The 20,861-nt window shown below is 32.1% G+C and overlaps 1 protein-coding gene across 6 annotated transcripts in view; it reads right to left on the bottom strand.

The window, feature by feature from the left end:
• LOC105196291 (neurexin-3) overlaps positions 1-20,861 on the bottom strand; it is a 502,597-nt gene that overhangs the window by 77,130 nt on the left and 404,606 nt on the right. For all 6 annotated transcript variants that reach the window (XM_039447938.1, XM_026137070.2, XM_026137067.2 and 3 more), the window contains 6 exons: positions 15,444-15,551; positions 13,716-13,908; positions 9,730-9,921; positions 8,604-8,747; positions 8,140-8,360; positions 1,677-1,785 (listed from right to left, as the gene is read on the bottom strand). In XM_039447938.1, the coding sequence (XP_039303872.1) occupies positions 1,677-1,785; positions 8,140-8,360; positions 8,604-8,747; positions 9,730-9,921; positions 13,716-13,908; positions 15,444-15,551 (967 nt within the window). The remainder of the gene's footprint in view (positions 1-1,676; positions 1,786-8,139; positions 8,361-8,603; positions 8,748-9,729; positions 9,922-13,715; positions 13,909-15,443; positions 15,552-20,861) is intronic.

Raw genomic sequence — 20,861 nt, 5'->3', positions numbered from 1 at the left:
TTGTTTTATTCATAAGAAGTATATTTTTAACTTTACGATTGTCCATCCCTTATCTGCATATGGCAGTAAAATGATGAAATTCATTTGTTCTTAATCCTCCATTGTTTTCGTTTGTCAAACGAACGTTAGTGCTCTCGTACGTGCGCTGCGCCTTGCCTACAGTTTTCTTAAATCACTTGGAGATGATCGTAAAGAGAAAAAAGAAATGAAAACAGTAAAAGTCTGCGTTGCATCAGCAGTCTTGTAAAAGCAGGAGGAAACGTTCGATTGCTCTCTCATATAAAATTAGTAAGGTTAGATAACGACGCAAATCGCGTCGATCTACGTTGTGTGTACGTAGGTATTTGCCTTCATCATGAGCATCGTGTTCAGATGTACCATACGTTAATGCTTTCAAAGTCTTTAAAAAATTTGACTAACGAAATTGAGAAAATAATTATGTTGGAAGTTTGTAAGTGAAAAGTCAGAAAGTTTCAGAATAATTATAAAAATTAGTCTAACGTTCATCTCATATGAGAGCAATGGAGGGTTAAAAAATCTAAATTTTTTAAATATTCTAATTTATGTAACAGTTTTTAATTTTTATAGATAGTAAACAAGGTTTTACCGGGAACCCGAAAAATATAGATTAGGAAATGATAAAAAGCAGACAAATTTCAAGGTCGCCATTTTACCTCCCTTTTCTCTACTTTGCAAAATTCTATTTCTAATTCCATTTTAATGAACACATTAAAATTACAATTAATCGTTATTCTCAATATCTATTAAACAATGCACCACTTAAAATATAATTTGCCATAAAAATGAAAAATCAATCGATATTAAATAAAAAATCAAAGTTTAAATATTTCTTTTCAACCTAACGTAGAAATATTTTCTATGCACAATTGAAAATTCTGATGTGCACACTTTTGACATTTTCCGTTTCTCTCTTTTTCTTCTTTTCAATATTTTAAAATAGAATCGTCTTTTCTTTCTCGCTATTCCTCACACTTCTCGATCGAAAACGCCACTTGCACCGCTGCAGCACGAAACCAATCAACTGTTTTGCATCTGGTATCGACATACAATTTGCTGCACTTTACGCAGCATCCTATTGCCATAATAATGTAGTTCGTGTCTAAATTAATAGACTTTTCCTTTCAATTTCTAAAATCCATTTTGTCACATTTTATATTTGACTATCTCGTGAATTAATTCCAACGACGAAGCTATAGACGATACGTATACTTCGTTTTGAAAACTTTCAAATATTTGTAAGCCAAAAAAAAAAAAATTAAAATTGTATGCTATCACAAATGTGTTTAGTGATTCGTTACAAAAGTTTTTTAACTTTAAAATATCTAAAAATAAATTCAAATTGTGAGGGAAGCAGACGCTATTAATTTTCCAGTTGTCGAAAATAAAGTCTCATGCGAAGAAAATTTATTTGAAATTTTCAATTTATCTTGCTCAGAATCGTTCATTTCTCGATATTACCATAATTTTAACACTCTACAAAACATACATATACCGCATCAATAAACCACTTTATGAGTTTTGAAATCTCGTTCCACGAACGTACGCATTATGTATGCAGCGATGTAATTTGTTGGCTTTAATAAAGTATACGTTTCTCTGGAATATATATTTCCGTCGCACATAAACGATATATCATTTCAGATGTTTATACGTACCTCGTATTGCCGTGTCACTGTCGATCTGCAACTTGAGAGAATTGAGTCGTCTGGAGAACCTTAGTGTATGCCATAAGTCATCATTAAGACCCTGCCCGGCTGTCAACAACTGAAATAAAATTATACCCATTAAATCTATCGCATTTTTTATTTAATAAAAAAATCCTCTGTTTCTCTTTTTTTATACTTGTCTTTTTTTTTCTTTTTCTATCGTATAAAAATACTATCCATAATGTATCAATTTTGGAAAAAAATATTTAAGGATGTTTTGACTCTGCAATACCAGCTAAAAGTTATAAAAATTTAAAAACTGTAGGCTTTTTAAGTGTCACATACTTTTGTTTTTTATAATCAACTGTAAATTTGGTGTTGAAACCAACTGCAAAGAATAATTTAGCTTATAGTGATTTATATAGCGAAAATAACAATATTTTGATTTAAGGTAAACAACTTTTAAAATAGTAAATAGACATTCAAGCAAATTTTTATTAAAGTTTTACACGTAAAAAATTTTTAATGCTATTGTCTCATCAAATTTGCAAATAAATGTTACAAACGTAATTTTTCACAAAAAGCAAGAGTAAAAAAATAAATAAATGTCTAATGGGAGAATTGTGCTCAAATTTTACAAAGATACTCAAACGTTATAATCGATCGATCTCCGAACTTTTTATACTTTTGACGATGCTTCGGCAACCCTTCTCCGTTTTCTTTTGTTTTCACCCAAGAATTTTACTGAAACCAAAACCAAATCAGCCGATATACAGACATCGTGTCTCCAATTTTTATCGCATTTTTGCAGCGGCAACGTCATCGTGTGTCGCAATAGGTTTAATGCTATCGATAAACCATCTCTATGAGATGCCTGTCATTCGACCAAGTCCCATAAATCCAAGCAACTCGTCACTATCTGACACAGTCCCCATTGCAATATACGATATCACGCGTTGTGTGACACCTGACGCACGTTTGTCATCTAACGTCATCCATGCATCGCTGCTATATTGCCGTCGAACATTATTATTATCGCGAGTACTAACTTACCGTACAATTCGTGTCAATTGCTACGGGCACTTGGTCTATATTTAAAAATAGCTCGCCATCAAATTTCCATTCAGGGGAAATTGATTTTATTTAGTTTTTATCGAAATCTACGCGAGTGAAGCGAAATGTGCGATATATGATAAATTGACCCGATAAACTCCGGACGGTATTTTTATCGAACTACTTCTTTCGCGCTGTCTTCGAAACTTTTCCAGCTTTATTTAAATCAAAGTCAAGCCATGCATCGAGTGGAAAATCCAACTTTATGTCACGCATAACGTTGTGATACGTGGGCATAGGTTATGCAGAAAGCCAAATGAAATAAAATTGCTGAGGAAGAAGGATTTTATCAGAGTTGATTTCATAAACAATTTTTAATTTTATGAAATGTTATTAAAAACAACTGCGCCACTTAATAACCGCTTTAATAATTACGACGCGAGCAATGTACTTGCAAATTTTATCTCCCCTCTCAACGCGGATGAAACGGGCGTAGTCGAAAAAGGTAATTAAAATCGAAATAATAGAATGGGGAAATAAAATAGGCGGGCGAAAGTAATAATTTTTTTATAACGAAATGTTAAAGTAAAGCCCCAATTAATTAAGCGTCTACTCTACCATTATGATTAATATAATTTCTCGCTGCCATCGATAAAATTGATTAATAAATGATCGAAAATCGCGGATAATCTCGCGGTGGAGAAAAGCTCGGGGTTCGCCGGCGCGATAGAAATCTTCGCTGAAATGTTCTCGAACTTCCTGGGAACTTGGCGGAAATCTGCTTTTCCGTAGACTAATCGTCGAGCGGCGCATTATCGTATCAATTATTCCGTCCAATTAACGAGTCCGTGTAGGTACAGAGATTGAAACATTACCGTAAATTACCGTGCGCCTTGTACGCCCGCGCTTATACGCGCGTACTTGTGGATCTGCGCGTTGGCTCCTCATTCGCGCGCGATACGGGAGTTCCAAATGACTTCGACCCAAGATTGTTAATCCCAGATTAACGCATACCTATTTAATATCCGCAATAATAATACCGCACGTTGGATCACTGCTTCTCGGTTAATTCCCCACAAAGCTTAGTTTAGATGATCCTGAATTAGGAATTATAAATCCCTTTATATGTAAGATCCTCTGTATATCATTCTTATCAAAATGTAAATATAGAAATAACTTTTTGTGTTAGATTAACCCTTCGCGGTCACACCTCTTGAAAATTTTGTAATAGTTGCACCAGAGGCAATATGATCCTAGTGCATTTAATGGTTGTCGCATTTACAGTTTCCATTAAAAAAAAAAAAAATTACTAAAATGTTGCAGAAAATTTCTTTAAACATTGTAGAACATAAAAATATAAAAACTTTGTAAAGTGTTTAAATAGTACCTACAACATAGTTTGAAAAATCACTAAAGTAAAAATATTTGAAAAATAAATATTTTTTTTTACTAAAAAAATTATAACTTAAAAAAATTTTTTTAATAAAAATTTATGACTATACATATGTAGCACTTTCAGAAAAAAATAAAGCAACAGTTCGCGTTCCAAAAATATTTAGTATAAAAAAAAAATAAAATAAAAGTTGCATCAAAGAATTGTATGAAAAAGTAATTATTTACTACAGAAATATGATTATTATTATACTATTACTATATAACAAAATAATATATAAACAATAGAAAAATTAAATTTAACCCATAACTACAGTGACGAGGTACAAATGTACTCCTCCGCACACTATTTCGCAAAAATATCCTGAAGTATATGTCAAAAAATAGAAGAAAATATTTTTGTTAAAACCCTACAAACTTTATTTTCTGTTTCTTGCTATTTGTAATTAATGATTATCTTTCAGCCGCAAAATGATTAATTATTACACCAGACAAAAAAACAAACTGTAAAAAAATTTTTTTAGTTAAAAGTTTTTACCAAACTTGGGGAACGAAACCCCGCGGGTATAGTTCTGCAGGCCACACTTGACCAATTGAAGGTTAAATACATTAGAGCTCAAACTCTTTTTTTGAAATTCAGTGGTCTCCGAATGATCACGAAGAATTAACTCTACCATGCTATTGGGTGAATTTTCACTCACAATAAGTTCTAGTTTAGTACTGCTTTTATTATTAACATTTGAATATCTTAAAATAAAATTTAATCAAATTTTCTTTATAAAATAATTTAGTTATTCTAAAACCTTGCAAACTATAAAGTAAAAAAGAAGTGTAAAAGATTCTCTTTCTAATATTGCTGAATTTTCACCCATAGTACATGGAGAGAATTTTTCGTTATATTTTACCACAAAATTCGATACAAATTTTACCATGTGTGATAAGCTTGGAATAACTCTTGGCAACCTATCAAATGTTGTAAATAACGAATAGGAATTTTCGAAATATGTAAAAGACGTTTTATAAACTGCTTAATAAAAGTTATCATAAAATATTGTAAAATAGTGTAAGGCAAAACTTTTACAATTTAAAACAAAATTTCCTTTTATAATAATATATGATACGACAACCATAATTTTCGAGATAAACTTTGTTATATATAAAATTCTTTCCACAGTGTCAATTAATGAAAAAGAATATGAATGCCTCAGAATTAATCGCATGTATATCTCAGCTATAATTACGTGTAGACGTAAGTTCAACTTTTTCCTATATTCTCTTATTGCTAAATGAATCATTGGCGAACGTAATATTTTATGAGAATCAAATATATTCGTCAATGGAAGAGAAGAAAAGTAAAAAGGGGGAAAATAAATTGTACATTTACGCATCATCTAATGAAATAGCTGCGAAATCGAATCGGCCGATTTACTGCTCGTTCGACCGGAAGCGTCGCGATTGCAGAATTGCTTATGTATTTTCACGTGTATACGGACGGCGGGTACAAGAGAGGGACGTAGTGTTGGAGATTGCGTGAACGAGAGGTTGCAGGATGCATTCAGAAATGCATTTGGCTCCCGGGAAAACGATCGATGGAGCAGCACGGAAATGCTCCTCGCGACCTTGAGATAACTCTCGCCAAAATTTAAAAATCTCGCTGAGATTTATCATCTGCATGAGATAAGATAGTTTTTACGATGATGAAAGAGCATGGAATTTACTGCGTACCTAACACGATAGTGTTAGTAAAATTACTAAAATACCGTATTCCTTTCGTGATTTTATTTTATTAAATTTTTATTTTCTAAGTCATCTATTTATATTGGAATATATAGTAAAAAGAATATTTATATTTTTATTAAAATTTCGATACCTCTATTTATTTTTGAATATACCCAAGTGTTAATAATTTAACATAATGTGTACTACTCGAATATTTTGCGTTAAATTAGTATTTAACATTTCTTAGCAGCGAAATAACACAATTTATGAGTAAATAAACAAATAACACAAAAATAATGTAATTTTAATAAGAAGAATTCTAAAATAAATGAATACCTAAAATGTACAAGTCAATATGTTACAAATGTTAATTTTAATGTTAATTAATTTTACTGAAGAAACGCGTTTGCACAATTTATTTTCAAATTGCGTCAAAGCGTTACACCTTTTCGTGAATCCTTCACATATTATTTATGTTCAGCATATTCATCTTGTGCGAAACTAACATAAGAATTTAGATGGACCATTCGAAATATGTGAAATGTGTTAAATTTAACAGAAAGTTTTTTATTGTATAGCGTTTGTCTGAAAAAATGTAAAAATCCCTGACTCTCGAGTAAATTGTGTCATTGTATTTAGTTATGAAATCTTTCTGTCTCACCAGAAGAGAGTGCTAATGTAGCAAAGTATGAAAATCATTGCGCGTTATCCTGTACTTCGGGAGCAATTGCCGGAAATATGCTTTATGCGTCCAACATTTCCGTCAGAAAGAATATTCCGTTACACGGAGATGAGAGCCGCCAGCCGTTTACTTGGCGGATGTTGCTGCGGGTGACGTATTAAGTTAACGTCATGACGTCGTTCGCAACGGGAGAACGATCTACGTCAACTATGTATATCGGGACGACGTTCAACATCGGGGATGCTTCGGGAATGTAAATCCTTATGGACCACGCAAGGTCCTTTAACTTCTGAACGGATGCTCGTTGACATTAAGTGGATCGAATTTGTCCGAGATAAATTCAATATCTTGTCTTTTCAACAACGTGCCCTTATTTGCGATAAGATTTGATTAAATAACATTTGCAATGAAACGTGTCGTCCAAATCCGACAATATATTCCTAGCCGATATCACTTTAAATTGACATCACAAATCGGTGGAAACGTTATTTGCATGAAAGACATAAAATGCTATACTGATAGAAAATTGTTTGATATTTGTGACTATAATTGTATGATAAAATAATTGTGATTGGGAGGTCCATTTTTATAGTTATTCTTACTACAATTCGGAATTAGGATAGTTATTTTGTAAAAGTAACTAATTATAATTGTAGTTCTTTTATCTTAAAAAATAACTAGTTACCGTTACAAGTTATCAACTTTGAAAAGCAACACGTTATAATTACTTAGGAAGTAACAAGTAGTTTCTTTTCAGTTATATTTCTGTAATGTTAATTTCTTGTATTGTCTATGCATTGCTATTTTAAATATAAAAATCTTACGTTTCTTAATTACGTTTATTTATTATACTAATCACTTGGTTATATTTAAAGTAAAATATATATATGTACTGCATTATTTTGAATATAATAAAATGACAATTATTTTAAGAACATAAAGTCAAAATATATTTAATATATTAATTGAATTAATAATTTATAATAAATTAATACTTACACTTGGAATACATTATAAAAATTATGGCATCAATATTTTTCAACTAAAAAGTTTCAATCAATTTCAAACTTTGTAATAAAATCGTCATGAACAAATAGTCCAGGATTTTTAAAAGTTTCAACTTTAATGATAGTTTTTCTCGAAGATGATACGTTACTTTATTTTATTTAATGCAGATTACATATTGACGAATAAGTTTAAAATATATAAAGTATACTAAATTAGTTACTATACGTTGTGATTTCGAATATTAACATAATAAAATATTTATCAAAATATTATGTAATAAATGCAATTATAATTTTATATTAAATACAACTATTTTTAAACGTTTATTGATTATTTACGTAGTAATAATAAAGCTCTATAAGCTATAATTTGCATTGTTGAAAGCTATAAATATAGTTGGCACCAAAAATAACTATAAATTATAATTAAATTATTATAATTGTAACAATTTTTTTCTGTATAATTAATTTGAGCACAATTATCCTTCAAGTTTATGCATTTAGTGATATCTGTCTATCGTTACTCCGACGAAAATGCAAATGCTTGTGGGGATTCAGAACTAGTTTTCTTATCTTTCAGAGACTGCAGTTGAGTAGTTCAAATATTCCGTAATCTTACCTTATCTCGATCTCCGATGTGAATCAGCATCTGCCCTTTGCCCCCGTCCAAATATATCTGCAAGCGATCGGCGTTGTTCTCGCCGAAACTAGTCGCGAATAGTAGACCGCGCGGTCTCGTCGTTTTGAATCGTACGACAATTTCCTCTGCCTGCGTTCTCGACTCATCCGGCATCAACGCCGTCATTTGTTGCGTGCCGTTCAGATGCAGTGTCGACGCATCTGCAATAAGGTGCAATAACTTGTTACTTATTAAAAAATTTATAAATTACAAACACGCGAAATTCGTTCGCTTTGAAGTACATAAGATGTTCCGAGCTTGTTAGATTATTATTTAATAATTTTGTTTAAAATCTAAAATTTAGAACGGTAAACATGTTAGAGATTGGTCCTTTCATTCTGAAACATCGTGCCATTTTGAGTAAATTATTTGTATGTAATTAAATAAAAAATATGTATTTTCACCTTTGCCACAAGTGGGCCCTGTGAAAGATGTGTTAGTGCAATCGCAGTGAAATCGATTCCACCCTTCGACACAAGTACCACGGTGCATACACGGGCTCGAAAGGCAATGCGAGGTTTGAATGTGACACGCGGGTCTCACTGCACCTGTGAAATACAAGCACAAGCATCGAAAGATTAATACTATAGCTACAATGATAATAATTATAGTAATTATAATAATTTTGCGTCATCAAAGAAAAAGTAAAGTTAGTAATTATCATTACTTCTTGATATCTATGTACGTTCTTGGTCAAATAATTTTAAATTAGGAATTATCTCTTTAAATTAGTAAATGTAAAAATATTCCAGAAGTAAATTATTAATCATTGCTATCGCGTACTAATAATTTTTTGTAACTAAACAAAAAGTGCAATTTAAACAGCAAAAATTCCAATTCGTTTGATTCATCCGGAATTGTTTGTTTACTAGTTCCTTATAGAAATCGGCAAAATTTCTATGTGGAAATTAAAAATGCATTTTTATATTCTTTAAGCAAGAAATACTGATCACACATTCAATCGAGGAATACAGTAATCAGATCTCACGCCTGCTATGCGTTGAATGCGCTGCAACCAACTTTTTTTCCAATAATAAAAAAATCGTGCCTCCACTTGTCCTGTACAAATACTAGTAATACCGCACGCCGCAGAATGTTTTTAGTAACAAATAGTTAACAAACATGGTTATCTCGTGTAGAACAGAATAATATTTGGTTTCAATACAGTAACTATGGTTTGATTGTTTTTTTACTTTTAATTATGTTATTGCAGATCTATTTTATGTCTGTTCTCGGAATCTGTTATTTGAATTTAAATATTACCTCAATTTAAATTTATGTTAATTCGTACTTAAACTTTAATTTGAAGACATTATAGCCGTGATGGCAATTGAACATCGATAATATCTAGACAAATCGGTTGTAGACATTATTTAATAAATATAATCCAGAAGTACTGTTTTCTAAGATGTGTAGATTTTGAATTACTTTTTGTAATCACTTACGAATCATTAGTTTCCTTTGGTAAAAACATTTTATTGATTTTGCATCACATTAAAAATAAAATATTACAATCTAAGCGAATCCTACCCGAATCCTGTTGCTGAGCATATCCCGCGATGTCTATTGGGTGTCCATTGATGACGAGATCCCTCATGCATCCCACGTAGCCCTGTCGAAGGGTGCCCGTCCACAAAACGGGCGGAACAGTCAAGGGCGCAAAAGGCGCACCCACACCACCGATGTACAACAAACCATCCAAATCTAATTGCGTGGAGTCTCCTGTCAGCAATTAATTGCATTATTAATACACGACCCAGCGAAGGTTGTATCATAAATCGGAAATTTATCTAAATGTTTAATATACAAATCTGTATTTATTTAATACAGCACGCATAAATTATTATGTACTATATTTAACTGTAATGCTAAAAATTACAGAGCAAACTATAATTGAGAGAGATTAATGAAAAAATCAACCAAAATTTCGGGAACGTCACTCGACAAATTTTAATCATTTTCAATAATTATCAAAGGAACAATCTATGTAGCGTGTCGATCACGTTTAGCGTGCCCAATAGATAAATTAAGATTGGCATTTAATAAATTGCAAAAATGTATACGCTGCAACGTTGATACTGATGTTTAATTAATATCAATTTTTAACTTTTCTGAAACCCTTCGACTAAATTGAGTTTACGATGTTTCCTGATGTCATCGATTTAGAGTGTATTTTCGATATTTTGTAACATGCATATTGACAATTTTCTAGTTCAGAAAGAGAAATCGGTAAATTTAAAATTTAGTAATTTTTGACACACTTATGTCTCTCATGTCTTTCTTCTTTTTATACTTGTACGTTGGTTCTTTCAAACCTAGATTTTGTTTTCCTTCACACCGCGGTTAAACAAATTATTTCGCCGAGCACGCGAAAGCCAAAGATCTTTTTCTGCGCTCGGCAGTGATCCGCGTTATTTGCTCGCGGTTTTACAAGGGCGCGAGGACGGAATTGCTCCAAGCGACGTTGGTACGATTCAAAGGAGAGTTTTGTCGGCGAATTAACCGTCCGTGTAATTCGGCTAACCGCGACAGGCTCCGGTCGTGGTAAGATGAAAACTGTGACAGTCTGACTAAAGCTATAAATTTATCTCGGGAATACTCGGCGAGAGAGAAGAAAAAAAAAGCAGAAGAGAGAGAGAGAGATGGGCAAATAGATGCATGTTTAAGTGAAAGAACGAGAAGAGACGGAGAAATTCATTGTGTTCCGGGATAATTTTTCTCGAACAACGAGATTCAATGCAGTCATGTAATGAATAAAACGTGGCGTACTGACCAATTAATAAAATGGGTTATCGAGTGTGTATATGTTTGATTAATGCATAATAATTTTATAATACTCTTTTACAACGTGTTGAAAGTAGCACGAATTTCTTGTGCTCGCCTGATTCGAAAGACTATTTCAAACAAATTATATTGAATTTGATTTTTAACATGCAGTAGTATGTGGCGATGGTACGCAAATTGTCTGCGTAGGCAGCATGAAAAAAATGAGAGAAAAATGTAGAGAGATAGAGTGCGGCGAGAAGTTGCTGATGAACGGCAGAATTAACTGAAAAGCGGAAACAAGCGGATAACTTGGTCCTTTGCTCGGCGAATTATAGAGAAAAAAAACCTACCGCCATTCCGTGCAGACTAGTTAATAATTTATTGTCCGTTGATTAACATTTAGCTTTCGACAGTCAGTTAGACAAAAGTTGATGTTACAGAAAAGTTATAAAAGAACGTGTGCGTGTGTGTGTGTGTGTGTGTGTGTGTGAATAAGCATTTTATATAATGAAAATAATAGAAAGCATTTATTCAATTCTGCCAGACGGATGTTCTATTAAAATACGTAATTGGAAAAGTGAAGTATGCATTATCGTCGTATAATACACGCTCTTTTCTAAATATGATGGCATTTCAATTACCGCTTGTGCATGTTTGTTGGGTTTACAATACGCGTGAGTATGTTGTCCCGGGTTCATAGAACATCCTTCTCGTTCCTCTAAGTATACTACGTCTGAATCGGAATAAATTTTTTCTAAATATCGAGACACTTATTATTTTCTGTCTAATTAATGTTTAAAAACATAATTTTAAATCAATTATGAAGTAAGATTTACATATTTTATTTCATACAGAAAATCGGGGTTGTATATCAAAAGTTTTTACTCATTTCTACTCTTTAATTTATTAGTTAATTTTATTAGTTTCAACGCGATTTCTTTATCTTACTGCTGGGGTCGTACGTACATTGATTCTCGAGTTTTATTGTTAAAAAATCTCTCTTTATATAAAGTCACACAATAAGAACTACAGTGACATCTTCAGCGAGTTAAGTTACCACTATCTACAGGAGGATATATGGATCCTCGCTGTCTCAATGAAATTCTTTTTATCGTTTTTGCGGTATCGTTCACGTGTTTGCGGCCGTACATACGTAGTGCTTTATCACTTAGCCACGGTGCGGTGAGTAAATTCTGGACACCGCGGTCCACCGACGTAAACGGTGAGCTGAGCGGGCCGAGCCACTCATAATTCAGAGTTACACGCTCGAGGACACTTATCTGCCAGGCCGGGTTAGACACTTTATGTATACGGTGAGATAGCTCTTTTTGAAAAACTGCACGCATAAATACGCCGCGATAGGCATCGACTATTCATCGATAATGTAGTTTGTGTTTTAAGAGAGATATTGAGAAATAATGATTGAATAGTATTAGTTTGGCGCGTGTGAAATGTTGGATTTTCCCTAATTGAAAATAATCAACCACGTTTCGGCCATATTTTAGTTTTATAGCATAATTTCGTGTAAAATTTAATCACTTATTATACTATTTAATTATAAATGAATTTCATTAGAATTTTTATTTATTATCCTGTGCAGTTTTAGCGATTAGATTAAAATATGTGCACAATTAAAAATTTTGTGTATACAAGGAACAAAATCACTTTAATTTGCAATTGTATAGAGACAGCAGAATAAACTTTCTGAAATTACGCAAGTGTAGAAATATTTAATATAAATATAAAATAATTTTAAGTAATGAAAACTACGAAATTTTGAAATGTTAATAAAAGTTAAGAATTATGTAGAAAGATATTAAAATTTTCAATTCACATCGCTCTCTGATTCTTGTTCGTCACGTGACTCATAGTCAAAGGCAAAATTACAACAGTAAATGTCGCACTTTCTCATCGTAAGATACAAAGAATTTATAAGGAATTGATTTCATGAATGAGAGAGTGTAATTGATGAGGATATAGAGGAATGTTGTGTTATCTGATACATTAGTACGAAAAACGTAAATACTACTTATTTGTATATAAAATTATCTTTAGTAGAAATATTGTCACAAAGACAATGAATTTCATCAAAATTATCAAATTATATTATTACTCTAATTTTACCGTAAGTAATTGTCATATTTGACGGTAATTTTAGTTCTCTAAAAATGATTAAATAGTATATCAGACCATAATATGACCGAATTAGTTATACCAATATCTTCAATTAGCGAAAATCCAACATATGTATCAACTTAATGTATGATTAATAATAAAATGCCAAACTATAAAAGTGTGTCATCAAATAGCAGCTAATCTTTTGTATTATCTTATATAACTATACCTACGTCTTATATATTACAATTACATGTACAGTGAGTTAAAAGGTTGCAACACATTTTCTTCGATGGTTAGATGGTTTGATGCTTAATTGGTTGGATCCACAGGTAAGAAACAATGACGTTCGCCGTTCGATAAGCAAGTCTACATTCCAAAAACAATCGTAGAAAATGTGTTGCAACCTTTTAGCTCACGACTGTACACACACACACACACACACACACACACACACACACACACACACACACACACGCACACACACACACACACACGCACGCACACGCACACGCACACGCACGCACGCACGCACACACGCACACACGCACACACGCACACACGCACGCACGCACGCACGCACGCACGCACACTCATTTTTTATTTAAAAAGAAATTTTTTTATGAATTTGTTACCTGGCGTGCGAAACTCGACCGTGTTGCTGTCGACAGTAACTCGACATTCTCTCTCAGCTCGCCTTAGGACAACATCGTGCCAGGCGCCATCATCCACGCGTGTCTTCGATGCTCTTACTTTAACAGGGCCGCTCCCAAGATCGACGTGTACAAAAAGATGTCCGCCAAGAATCTCGAAGGCAAACAGATCTTGCTGTAATAAGTAGAAACGAGCCGTTTGTATTACGATATTGCCACTTCAGTCTAAAGTAAACTCGCGTGCATATACAAGTGCAATCCAAACATGTCGGCGTATTTAGTTTTATTATAGATTTTCTAATAAAAATTTAATTAATTAATTAAATTTATTTATTCAATCAATAAATGACATTATCAATTTCACAAACTACATTTGTACTTTGTTTAAAGAGGAAGTGTAACGGGAAGAGTTTCCAGAATATTTAGTGAATTTTAATCAAATATGAGATTTGTGTTTTTCATCTACCTTTGTTTTTTGTTTTTTTTCGTTTAAAATGAGGAGAGCTCATTGTCGCAATTTATTGAGTTTCCGTTATCCTGGATAGATGGATGAAGATATATTATGTCGGCGTATCGTTGTTGTTAATAGGATTACGAGTAAATGAAGATGTATTATGGCAACCCAAGTTTGCCAACCATCGAAAAAGACTTGTCAACTTCGGTAAATAACGCGCTTAGTAAGTAACGTTAGACTGATACATACCTTTTTAAATAATTTAAAACTTTTCCTAATAAAAAAAATGTAATGGACTTGAAAAAATAATTACATAGAATGCTTAAAATGTACGTAAGTGTAAAAGTTAATTAATATTCGTCGGTTCGTTTTTTTAGAATAAAAAATTATTCTATTTTACAATAGATTTTTCTATGCATATACATCTGATTATACTTATTAATTATGAAAATATACTTATACTGTTTATACTTATTTTTTGCAACACGTTTATTATAATTTTTTTAAGATACAGTTATTAAATGTGACGATTAAATTAATTTGAGATATTATTTCTAACATAATTAAATTTACGATTTTGGACATGACAATCATTTTGGCACGCAGTTTATACAACTGAAAAACATATTTAATAGTTAATGCGTGAATAATGAAAATTTCATTAAACGTCAAGCATCAGCTTCGACCGAGAAATGTGGCACTTAATCTTATTTGTTGTTATATTTATCGACGTAAACAAAAACAAAATGTTACAAAATTTGTATATCCTATAAATTTTAAAATACAATTTTACATTTTTGAAAGACTTTCTAGGTATTTGATACTTTGAAAATGTCAAAAAATACCGGATAATCGTAAAATTCACACACGAAGGTCACTGACCGCTAGAACTCATCGATCGTCGGAGTGTCACAGGAGGGTGGAATTGTGCATCGATAATTAAATTACTGTCAGTCGAGTGTGCAACCGCGACTGAAATGAGTTTTGGAACAAAAGCGGGTTGTTATTTCGAAAAACGTTTTTAGTAGCCAATAATTGTTGGACGCGTAATCGCACTTTGACAGCCGCATTTGGTTTCATTGTTCGAAGCTCTTCTGCATTATTCTACTTTTTTTTTTGCGTAACGGATTACTCGTTTTTATATCACAAGAGAAAATTTTTCGCAACGGGGGAAAATTTTAATATTTTATCCATTTGATTTTTTTTCCGTTACAACGACTGTCTTAATTGAAACGAGCATGAAGAAGGATACGTACCCTCGTCTGCGCTCCGCTGCGGCTGTACATGATCAATCCATTGGGCTCGTTCGTACGAATTTTGAAGGATATAGTTCCAGTCTTGGCGCTTTTCCAGGGTGGCAGAACCTGAAACAAATGAGACAGATGGTTTCTACTACGTCGCTCCGGGGTCTAGGAAGGAAAAAAAGAAGCGGTGTGGAAGAGCGGAACGGAAGAAGCCACGTCGTCCTCGAGGAGAATGGACGAGTTAGTCTTGTCGTGCCCAGCATCCGCAATCTCTACGTGCAATCTTACGAATCCGCCATTCATCATAAAGCTCTTGAAAGAATCAGATCACTCGTTTAGGCATGAGCGACAACGAGGTGAAATCATCGCAGTCGGTCTAATGGTGACTTGCAGTGACGATTGCAAACGTTTATTTAGTCATTTCAAATATCCAGTCAATATTTTAAAATGATTTTTCAAGATAGCCGTCACTATGGACTCAGTCGGTCCAGACACTCGATCGAAAGATCGAGTAATTGTAATCAATATTTAAAGTTCTTTTCACAACTTCAGCTTCGATTGCAGTTCTAACTGTGCTATTGTACTCGTACTTTAAAACCAGGGTTGGGAAGTAACTTGTTATTTATAACGAAACCAGTTTTTCATCAGCTATTAAGTATAACTTAACTTCGTTCCTTTGTTTCTGTCTATTATAATAATTTAACATAGTTATATTGTACCTTTTACATTTTTTTTTTGTTTGTAATCAGTAACATTTATAGTTATTTTGCACTTTTATATTTTTCGAACTTACTCGTCAAAATGTGATCTACGTTCAACAGAATTAAATAATACGTTATCTTTGAGAATAGCTATCATGTAGATATTAAAGTTGAGACTCTATTCTTTTAAACAAACTCTAAATTGATTCATAATGATTTTGCCATGAAATTTGATTTTAGTGAACTTTTCAATTAAAAAGTACTGATCCTATAATTTTGATAATATACTCCAAGTATAAATATTAATTTATTATAATTTATTAATTCAGCTAATAAGTATATAATTAAATACATTTTGGTTTTAAGTTCTTGAAATAATTGTAATTCATTATACACAATAATGCAGGGTACAATAAATTTATTTATAAATAAAATAACTTCAATAATATTATTTAGTATAAGTAAAATGACTTGGTAATATTATATATGTACGATTTTTGTATTTAAAATGTGAATGCACACACATTACAAAAGATTAATAAAAGAATAATTGGAAAGTAACGATTCGTTACTTTTTGAGTGACTATAACTGCAACATGTAACTTTTCAGAATAAGTAACCTGTAACTAGCTGCTTTTTAAAGGAGAAAACTGTAATTAGTTCTAAAAAAAAAACTTTCCCAATCCTGTTTAAAACTGATAATACTGATAATGTGACGATAATCTTTCATTCAATTACATATAAATGTAAATGCACATACAACACAGCTTATTTGTCATGTATAAATTATTCTATATAATTAGCCGCCAGAAACATAATTCATACGCATGCACACACACCTACACACACATATATATTTTTACATACCTTCAGGCTTCTGTCTAAAATATAGAGATTTTTTTTTTGATTGAACATATTTTCCAGTACACATTGCCTTCAATGTTTCGAATAGTTTCAAAAACATTTGTTGCACTTTTACCAAATGAAATAGTCATTCCTTTGTCAACCACCGTGTCTAGCAGAAACTTTTTTTTGCGAAACCAAATATTTCGAGCGGAAATATCTCTTTTTACACGGTACTTGTTACAGCGACTGTTTAAAGTACCAACAATGCCCGAACGACGGACGGTGCGTTTTCTATCTGTACAAAATAACGGGTAAAAAAAAATGTGTCTTCGGCAGTTCTCCCCAAGTATGAAACTCATTTCGCGCGCCAGCAGTTTGCGAAATAATAGAACGTTGACAAACATGTGTAGAGAAAAATCCGAGAAAATCACAGAATTGCTACCACGCCACGGTGAAGCGAGCGATACACACTCACACATACGCAACACCCACACAGAGAATATCGGGGGTGAAATCGAGGGAAACAAGAAAAAAAGAATATGACGCATTCTACGCGGGCAGCATCGCGCAAAGACCGGAAATAGTTGGTCGAAATAGAGAGTTGCGTGCGTATACGGCGCGCGGAATTTATGCCGGTACGGCATTCGCGAGAACTCTGCATCCAGATTTAAATAAAATCGTAATCCCGTTGTTCTTATACCACTTTTACCGCGCAATTATTTCTTATAGGTTTTACAAACTCCCTCATTAGCTTGGATGATCTTCATATTTTTTAATTTCTGACCGTACACTCAGAGAAAAAAAATTCATAGCAGTGGCAACTATAAAAGCGATAATTATACAAGTTCCATTCGTAAAATTAATGTTTTAAATTAAACCTTTAGCTATAAAGTAATTTGCATTGTCATGGTAACTTTGTGCAATTATTAATTTACAGTGATATAGCACATCAACTGTAAAATTACATGGTCTTATAGACTTCATTCAAATGATCAAGTTATAACAATTACGCTCTTCCAGTTTACATTCAGCCAGTCGAGTATACGTTCGGAACAACTACGAGCAGTGGAATTGGTAACACCCTAAGTAAGTGCTAAGAATAAGAAGGACCTCGAGTTCAAATTTCAGTCGGTCCGATTTTTCCGTTTACCAGCATTTGTACTATTTTTACTGTTCATCCAACGATTTATCACAAACGTTTAATATTTTCTTAATTCATATAATTTGTTATCAGTTTTATAATCTTATAATGCTTTAGTCGAGGTGCAATTTGTTGACGAATTCACTTAGTTGCTGATACGATTTCTTTTCTCGAATGTGTACACTAATCCGTTAACGTTTTAATGTAAATATAATCAGTACCTAACATTATTATATCTGACATAGTTTACAGTTAGTTTATTATTACGTTAGTTTATTATTACGATGCATTTCGTTTCCTCTTTGCTATCTTATCTGACGATCTCCGAAATATTTAAAAGATTCAGTTTCTTTCGGGAAACACAAACCGGCCAACTTAATTAAATCAGATAAAGATACTACGTCGTCTCTTTTATAGCAACATTTTCTTTATTTTATTCGTTTTACTTCACCGTATCGCGACATTTTGAAATTGGTCTCGTAGGTAGAGAATAATGCTTTTAATAAATTCTTATCAAATGCGCGTCGAACATTTTACGAAATAGAAAAAAACAAATAAAGTGTATGCAAATAAATAAAATACGTCGCGTCTACAAATCCGCCTCGTCTTTTCCCGCATGAACCCCGTGCATCTCCTTTATTCGATTTCGAACAATCGATGCAGCCGGAAGAAAAGTGTACGACGTGCCACATTATCCGCTTTGACAGTCAAAAGTGATGCAGCCATATTTAAAGTCGCGCGACGTTATACGGTCAGGTGCGCTCTCTGAATAATGCAGAGCACGCCTAACCGCTATGAATCAGCATCAGACGAAATGGGTCCTTGTAGCTCATACTTCTCCTCTATCTTTTCAGCTCCGTAAAGATTCAGCATAAGCAACCGCAAGATACTGCTGTAAGAATACGTCTGTTCCTCGCGTCTTCTCGTGGCAAATAATTTGCTTTATTTAATAAAAAGACATAATTTTATATTTATATTTTAGCATTTTCGCGTAATTAAGTGCACTTTCATAAAATGCTGATAATTCAATTCGCTTATTAACTCTTATAGAGGCAATCGGACATATACCTCATCTTTGCTTTTCCAAGTTTCTTTAACATTTAATTACTAATGTGTACACACTGATATAATTTATACTTCTGTAAATATAAAGCATCATTTTCTAGTGGTATTTCAATTAACGAAGCAATATACTTTTAATTGTAAAAAATTAAAATAAAGAAACGTGATATTTTTTAAATTAATTGAGCTGCACGTAAACTAATAAAAATACAAGATTGTAAATTTATACGAATATTTATTAAGCACACTTTAATTTGCAATATGTAATTTATAATATTTCTAGAATTTTTTATGTATATGTTTTTTTTAATCTTGAATATGTAAAAATACTGATAAAAATAAGTGTTTCTTTTTTAGAAAAAAGCAATTTATTTTGTATAAATAATAAAACATTTTATAAAAACTAGTATATTTTTTATATTAAATAAATCTAATAAAAATTAAATAAAAATGCAAAAAGAAACTCAATGTAGTGAACAAATTCATCAAATCTTCATTCATCTTTTAATTTTTTTTCTGCAGTTATGCACACTCAAAAAAATATTTTACTGATGTAACTAGATTTTTACTTTTTTTTTATCTGCTTAAAAGAATTATTTGTTATATACAAAATTTATAGCAGTAACGTTTAACAATACTCTAGAAAATTTAGCTCTGGGTATAATCCTGTTATATGTATATCGAAGGAAGATAAAAATAATTAGTTTTCAAAATTCTATTTTAAATGATTTAAAAATTAATACTTCAAGACGTATATTTGTACAAAAATACGAAGAAAACAAGATATTTAATATCACAGAAATTATTACAAAGTTAATAATTTTAATTCAGACCCCATTCTTTAGCATTACCCAAAACTAATAATGAGACTTAATGAAATAAAATTCGAGTAATGCTAAATGTAAGAGGAAGAAGTGATTTGAAATAAATTTATTTTTCTTTTAAGAATTTATCTAACAATAAGCCATATTAGATATATCATTTTAAATTTCTCATGCTCGATTTCAGTTTTACAAAAAAACAATCAAGACAAGATTTAAAAATATAAGTTTAATAAAAATAATTACTGGCATTTTTCTGTTATATTAAATTCTCCATTTAAAATTTTTAAAATTGAAATTTGTAACTAAATATAACCGATAAAGAAACATAAATACAAATGTTGATAAAATTCCGTATACAGTAGAAAAAATATGCCTCTATCGATTAAAATTAAGGAAAAATGTAATGATTAAATATTCGTATCAAGCTATTGTTTAATTATGTGTTGATAACATATTTATCAAATTAAAAAAAAAACTAATAACATAAAAATGTATATGAAGATGTAGAAATAAAACTGAGTTTGCATCTGAAGAGGAGAGAGTAGCGATATAATATCTTATAAACTTTTAACGAAAGATCAAAGTTTGTAGAAGGAGTACGACGAAGCAACACACAAAGAGCGACTGTCTCTTCTCTTTTGCAATTGGGGCGAAAACAACGCCCGTATAAAGAGGCATTGTCTCTATTGTGAGGGATTATAATTAAATGAAGCATACGCTCGCGCGAGACATTCGCAATCAGAAAGAGTCGTTGGAAAATCAGGCTGACTACTTCTCCCCGCCTTTCTCTCTCTCTCTCGCCTTTTTTTCGGCTTAAATGCTATGCAGTAATTAGGCCACTCGTACAGACCATTCC

This window comes from Solenopsis invicta, chromosome 4, assembly GCF_016802725.1.
Source record: "Solenopsis invicta isolate M01_SB chromosome 4, UNIL_Sinv_3.0, whole genome shotgun sequence".
Classification (NCBI taxonomy): domain Eukaryota; kingdom Metazoa; phylum Arthropoda; class Insecta; order Hymenoptera; family Formicidae; genus Solenopsis; species Solenopsis invicta.
Note: the sequence above shows the minus strand (reverse complement) of the source record. Positions and strands in the feature narration are given on the sequence as shown.